Raw genomic sequence first — 7,318 nt, 5'->3', positions numbered from 1 at the left:
GTGTCACCTCTGACACGCATGTCATAGGTTCGCCATCACTGGACTAGACTATAGGCTAATAGGAATGTGCATTAGGGATACTGATTAACTAGGTACAGAGTCAGACTACTGGTCTCCCTTCAAAAAATGTCTTATTTTTCTCATCATGTTCACTCAGAGGCAAGAGAGAGACACAGTGGCCCGAGGACATTTTAGACTTATTCTCTAGATATTTGGGAACCCACTAGACATTCTTAAAAATAAGCTTATCTTAGGTTATAAGAATCCATCTCATTAAAGTAGGCTAACCCCTTCCAGGCAAATCCTTTGGCACTAGAAAATGTTGGGGTTGGGTGTTGTTTGTTTTTTATTTGCCATTGCTGTTTTATTGTTTATCCTTTCTGACTGTCACTCATCACATATTACTTATTTCAGGCAGATCATGTATTTGCCCCACAAGGGACAATCATTTACTAAAAATCGGTAGATCCCTTATTTCCAAAATGCAATAACATTCTTCATAGTAATCAATTTAAGGAACAAGGCTTAACACGGGTCTTTTGCCTCCTTCGATCACTTCAAAAGGTGTAAAATGCTTCCAGAAACAGTTTTGTAAAAATAAACAGGTTCCATCCTTTGTTCTACCAAATTTTTCAGTGTAAAAAACTTGCATGATGTGTTTTCAGTAAGTCCTTTGAGAAAAAAGAAGCAAACACATGCCACCCGCAATCATTGCTGACTGTTTCTCACTCCGTTTCTCATTTTTTTCTTCCTTTTTTTTTTCAAGTCTTGACCTGAAGTTAAAAGAGAAGCCCTAGTTGGCCGTGGCAGGAAGAAGAGGATGCCTTTCTGCTTCGTGGTTCTGTTGAGACATATCTGCCTGGAAGAGACAGGGCTGATGGTACTTTTTTCCCCTTTGCACTACCTGGAGCCATTCTAAGTTTCTAAGGGGAAAAACAGTAAGGGAATTTGTTTACTCTTAACATGTTTTATGAAATTGTGTGTGTTTTCCTATTTTGCCAATTATGTGCCTCAAACATTTTAGTTGAACCTTAGCAAGAAAGTAGGACCTTCCATTTTCATATTTTGTTTACCCGTGGTACAGTGGTATTTCATCTCTTAGACTGGTATTGACCAATAAGGAAACTTCAATTCACTGTTAATTATAAGTGGATTTGCTTCCATAGATTAGCTCCGTGGTGATTGTTTTAGGTTTAAAATACACTGGGCTCAACTCTCCCTGGAAATGTTGTCCCCATGTAACTCCACTTTTAAAGTCCTAAACTTGTTTAACACAGCCAGAAACCAGAAATGAGTGAAACCACCCACAACTAAGTATTTGCTTGATTCTTGTCCACATGAATGAATTGTCTCTAACTTCTCAATGGGAAGCCAGGCTTTCTAGTTCACATCAATTTTATTTTAGTGATCAAATTGGGCATCATGTTTCCCGTGAATTTGGTTTTTTTTAAAAAAGCATTTTTCCAGTAAATGTTGAAGACTTTTGTATTGAGAAACTCAAGGATCATTGTCCACATTTTTGGTGACTGTCTGTGCTTCAGGTCATAAACTTAATTCAAGATGTTCTACTTTAAGTGCCAAGGACTTGAGGGTAAGCTGGCCCACTTAGAAATTCATTGTTTGGTACCATTCAGTTATCTGAATTTCTCTCATACCTTATAAAAAGTAATCTGCTTTGAAACACTGTAATCTGATACAGGTTTAAAAATTAAATATGAGTATGCACCATCATTTGCAAAATATTCTTTTATAATTTTTATATGTCCTTTAAAATACCAATGTGATTTTGGATCTATGGGCCTCTTGCAGAAGATGACTACCTCCCAGTGTAGCCATCGCCTGTTTTCACCTGGCCTTCTAGTTAAGACTGGTTTTCACGTTTTCGGTTGAAAACATTTTCTTACTATTTTTATGACACTTGAAAATTATTCAACTTTCAGTGTTCATGCATAATGTTTTACTGAAACACGGCCACACAGATTTATTTATGAACTCTCTGCAGCTACACTCATACTGTAACCGTAGAGTTGAGTAGTTGCAATGGACCCTGTATCCTACAAGGCCCAAAACATTTACAATCTTTACAGAAAAGTTCACTGAGCCCTGCTCCAGCACATACATCCTTTGCCCCTCCCCCCCATTTGTATGTAGATATTCGTTTCTCTAACAGAATGCACAAGGAAGACTTCAAATGAGCTTACTCTTAAAAAATAAAGTTTGGCAGAAAAGTTCATGGCCAGCTGAAAAAGGCTGTGTTTACATGCTCCTCGCTGAAGCCTGCTGAGAAGGTTTGGGGCTGTGTGCAGGTGTTGCGGAGGCCCTGGTCTCACTCTGGGAACTATTCTTAGTCTCCAGCATCACCTATTACTAATTAGCTAGCAAAATAAACATGAAGTGGAGAATGGAGTTCCTCCATAATCTTAAGGTGGAAACTACATCCAGGAGAGCTGTCCGTGACACTCTGAGCCCTGGGTATCATAAGCTTTGAAATGCTGTGAAGTGGACTTTGCACAGGTGACTGAATTTCACTGACGTCATTTGCTTCACGTTGGTGTCCCTTCCAGATATGTTCTCATACCTCCATAAGCCATAGTTCTGTGTTCCCCTCTGGGTTTCTCTCAGCTGAGTATCTTATTGAACTGTGCTCTTTGGGGTCTTCTCCCTCATCACATCGGCTTGGCTTATAGGAAAACCCTAGAGCATGCCTTCTCTCACAGCCCAGAGCCACCTTTGGAAGCCCAAAGTATGCCTCTCCCAGAACTTAGTGTTGACATAAGTACGGCGACCCGATATTCCGGTTTGTCCGCCGACTTACCATTGTTGCCCTGGCATAATTATTAATGATGCTTCCTTTTGCTCAGTTATGTCCCATTTTGGAAGATGAATTACATGGTCTCCCTAGCCACAGGAAGTAATGAAGAATCCAGTGTTCAGCTTAATGGTGAAGCCTGCGGACACAGAGTTGTTGATAGAGGGCTTTTGTTATATTCAGCCAGATGTAGCAACAATCTCACCATTCACATTTTCTTTGAACTGGTCCAGCCTTCTCATGGAAGACTACTCAGGTGGCATTCTGTTTGAAGTTTAACCTTCCTACATGGAAATTACAAGCATCTTTTCCAATCAGTGATTTTATTTGGGCTGTTCTATGGGCTGTATAACCATCCTGATAGTTAAGCATTTGCTACTTTATTATCTTAGAAAGACAAATTAATTTCATTGCATGTGCTAGAGAAAAGCCGCCATGTAAATTCAATCCAAATAAATAGAATCCTAGAAGAATCCTGAAGGATTAATCCCTAAAGCAGATAGGTATGCAGATGTAAACATTCACATCATTAGCTATCTAGATCTTGCGTTCTGAGCATTCTTGCTTTGGTTCTGACTTCTGGGAACTGTTTTGCACTGTTCTGCAGATTTGTAGTTAAGGGAACCAAGGGGCAAAAATATTTACTTCCCAAAGTGGCAACTGCTCTTTGCTTAGCTCCTTGATTAAGAGAAAGAACAAAAATTCTCCCCCAGATGATACTGTCAAGGAGTGAGGGCAATAGCTGGGTGTAGAAGAAAACTCTGAAGTTCCTATTGAAGCCATACAATGATTCATGGGGTTATCTTTTAAGACATACTCCAAAATGCGTGAGGAAGTCACTACTCCAAGCCTTTGTGTTATTAAGATCCATTTTAAGTATTCATTTATGGTACTGTGTTTGCAGCGCTCATCTGAATCACAATGCCTCCGTAGTTTGCTCCCTTAAACACATTTATGTGTGCACAAATTAATATTTTATATATTTAAAAGGTTTTCTACCATGTATTGGATTGCTCAGAGTAAAGTATATATTAGACTTTGTTTAGATAAATAATTAAATAAATTATCCTTAAATAGTATGAATTAATAATATGTAACAACACTATATATTTAGAGAGAGACTCTCTGTATAACTGAGAAATAAAAATTGATTCCACAAGTTATGGCTCTCTTTCTTTGAGAAGGTGAGAATCTTCCTCTAACCTCACTGTGGGGCAGCCTTATCTGGTTATCACTCCAGCTTGGCACTTGGTATTGAGGATAGTATAAGTTTTGGCTTTGTTGTTATCTAAATTTTATTCTTTTCACTTTTGTCTTCTATACCTCAGTGACAGAAGCTTCCGAAATGTGTGTTTATCTCTGGGTGAGACACGTCTCACGTTGGAAATGTTTCTATGTTACATGGTTACTTGATTTTGTCACTTTCTTTTTCTGTCCCTTGCCTTTTCATGTCATATATTTATTTTAAATTAAAATGCATTAAGTAGCTTTTTTAATTTTAGAACCTTAAGGCAAAATCAGAGTTGGAAATTACCACTGCGGTGTGTTTTTAAATTAATAAATCAGCCGAAACCGGTTTGGCTCAGTGGATAGAGCGTCGGCCTGCAGACTGAAAGGTCCCGGGTTCGATTCCGGTCAAGGGCATGTACCTGGGTTGCAGGCACATCCCCAGTAGGAGATGTGCAGGAGGCAGCTGATCGATGTTTCTGTCTCATCGATGTTTCCAACTTTCTATCTCTCTCCCTTCCTCTCTGTAAAAACTCAATAAAATATATTTTAAAAAAATTAATAAATCAACCTGTACAGCTGCTTAGCAGAAAATTAGAGTAACCAAATCAGAAGTGGCTCTACAGCTCTGGCCGGTTTTGCTCAGTGGATAGAGCATCGGCTTGCAGACCAAAGGGTCCCGGGTTCAATTCTGGTCAAGGGCACGTACCTCGGTTGCAGGCTCCTCCCTGGCTCAGGCCCTCGTCAGGGCTCATGCAGGAGGCAACCAATCAATGTGTTTCTCTCTCATCAATGTTTCTCTCTCCAATGGAGCCCAGCTGGCATGGCTTAGTGGTTGAGAGTCGACCCATGAACCAGGAGGTCATGGTTTGATTCCTGGTCAGGGCACATGCCTGGATTGTGGGATCGGTCCCCAGTAGGGGTTGTGCAAGAGACAGTCTATCAATGATTCTCTCTCTCTCCCTTTCTCTGTGAAATCAATAAAAATACCTTTTTTAACTTTTTTTAAAAATAAAAATCAATGAGGGTGAGGATTAACAAAAAGAGTGAAACATTGCACATTCTTGTGATCTAGGAATGAGTTCTGGTGGTTATTATCCTCTACTCAACAATGGGAAGACAGACAAGAGAAGTAATTACAGGAGAATGAAGGGCCTGGTAGTACAAGGTAAACTGCTACATTGTTCTGCTCCCTTTATGTCACTGTGGGAGTGGGAATTGGAGGCAGGCTGAGTGCCTAGCACTAAGGGGAAAGGATGGGTGAGATATGGTGGGTACACATTATGGCATATTACGCAGCTCTTAGGAACAACAAACTATGCATTCATAGAGCAACACTTAAATCATAGGGCAGAGTGGAAAAAGTAAGAAAGAACTCAATATTTATAGCGTAGTGCCATTTATGTATTCTCTCTTTCTACACACACACACACACACACACACACACACACAATACTACATATTATCCAAACCCATGCATGTTTAAGGACTTAGCACACTCATTAGAGTGAGCGCAGGGAGTAAGGGTAGGAGTGAGCATCCAAGATGAAGTTTGGAGATTAAAAAAAACCAAAATGGGCTAAAGTTAAAAGTAACTAAAATGAAAATACCTTAAACTTTCAACTATAGGTGCCAGAACTTCTCAGCCATCTATTATGAAAAAAGCCGTGTTAGGCACTTTGGGTCCCCAGGAGGCTATTCCCCTCCCAGCTTCTCCTGTGGCTGTACCATTTCCCTGGGTTGGCAGCGTCCACGTGCTGCAGCTGCCAGAAGCTCGCCTTGGGTTACATCACCCTGTTTGGTTATGGGGCTTTTAATTAAGCTGGTGCCTTTTGACACATCAATCGTCACATAGCTGTGGGCTTTATAGGGCAAAGAGATTGCTTTGTGAGGCCAATTTTCCTCGAGTTTCACATTCACCTAAAATAACTGTCCTTAGCCCTGCAAAATTATTGATTTTCAGTATATAACCATTTTAATGATACTTAGATAATGGATGCTAATGAATAACTGATCCACTACCTCTCTAACCTTACCCCTAGTAAGAGACCTGCAACCGTGATACTTGATCATGTCACAAACACTTTTCCTCCTTCGATTTGTGGACTGAATTATTGTTGCCCCCGTATTCTCTATCTGTTGTATTGCTACGTAACAAATTACAGCCGATTCTCATTATTCGGGGTAGTTACGTCCTATAAAGCCACCGAGATCTCTGAATGAGCAAATATTGAACCATTGCTCCTAGAAGAAATGCAGGGTTAGGTTCCTGCCAGCCTCTGGTCACATCATTTCCATGCACTGATCAATACATAACACTGTTTATCTGTGCTTCTATTTAAAGACACCTTATTGAATATATATGGTTGATTCATTAACATTGAAATCACAGCCAACCCGTGCCTGAACGAAGCTCATCTGATACATAATTTTCTCCATAAGGCACATCACAGCCTTCTTGTGCTTGGGAACACTAGAGAGCACTTCAGCTCTATGCTTGGATACCATTTCAAACAGTGAAAGCACCAACAGAAATTTAAAAACAAACAAACATGGCCCTAAATGGACCATGAAAAGGACACGTGTCTACCATAGAGGTGAAACAAGAAGGCACAACCTTACCTTGTTCCGCCTCATCTAGGAGCATGTGCATCAAGCAACTCAACCTTTTCACTGCTCAGTGCATGTCCCTAGTGACCATGAAGGTGCAGTCCATGTTGATTTGAGGGTTACAAATAAATTTTAGCAGGCAGGCGGATTTGCAAGTATGCAATCTTTGCATCATGGAAATGGACTACATCCCAAAACGCAGTGGTCTCACGCAACACACATTTATTCTCCAGTTTCTGTGAATTAGGAATCCAGGTGCATCTCAGTTGGGTCTCCCACCAAAGGTCTCTCACAGGCCACAGGCACAGTGCTGGCCCAGCGTCTCTCACAAGACTCCATCAAGGTTCAACTGGGGCAGAATCGACTTGCAAGTTCATTGACATGGTGGTCGGTATGATTTCATTTCTTAAAGAGCATTGGACTCCTTTCCTGCTGGCTTTTAGAGGGAGGCCATCCGAGTGCTTTGACTCAGGGTCTCTAATAAGACAGCTTGTGTCATTGAAACCAACCCGTCAGAGTCTGCTAACAAGATGGAAATTACAGTTTTTTGTAACTTAACCACAGAAATGGGATCCTGTCGATTTTGCTGTATTCTTTGGATCAGAAATAAGTCACTAGATCCAGACTCAAGGAGAGAGGATTACACAGAGGTGTAGATATGAGGGGGTGGGG

At 40.6% G+C, this 7,318-nt stretch overlaps 1 protein-coding gene across 1 annotated transcript in view; it reads left to right on the top strand.

The window, feature by feature from the left end:
• PRUNE2 (prune homolog 2 (Drosophila)) overlaps nucleotides 1–3,968 on the top strand; it is a 206,077-nt gene extending 202,109 nt beyond the window's left edge. Inside the window, exon 21 of the mRNA XM_015567374.1 lies at nucleotides 767–3,968. Within this exon, the coding sequence (XP_015422860.1) occupies nucleotides 767–797 (31 nt within the window). The 3' untranslated portion in view covers nucleotides 798–3,968. The remainder of the gene's footprint in view (nucleotides 1–766) is intronic.
• Nucleotides 3,969–7,318: the final 3,350 nt, after the last annotated feature.

Source organism: Myotis davidii, unplaced genomic scaffold (genome assembly GCF_000327345.1).
Source record: "Myotis davidii unplaced genomic scaffold, ASM32734v1 scaffold98, whole genome shotgun sequence".
NCBI classification, from domain to species: domain Eukaryota; kingdom Metazoa; phylum Chordata; class Mammalia; order Chiroptera; family Vespertilionidae; genus Myotis; species Myotis davidii.
Note: the sequence above shows the minus strand (reverse complement) of the source record. Positions and strands in the feature narration are given on the sequence as shown.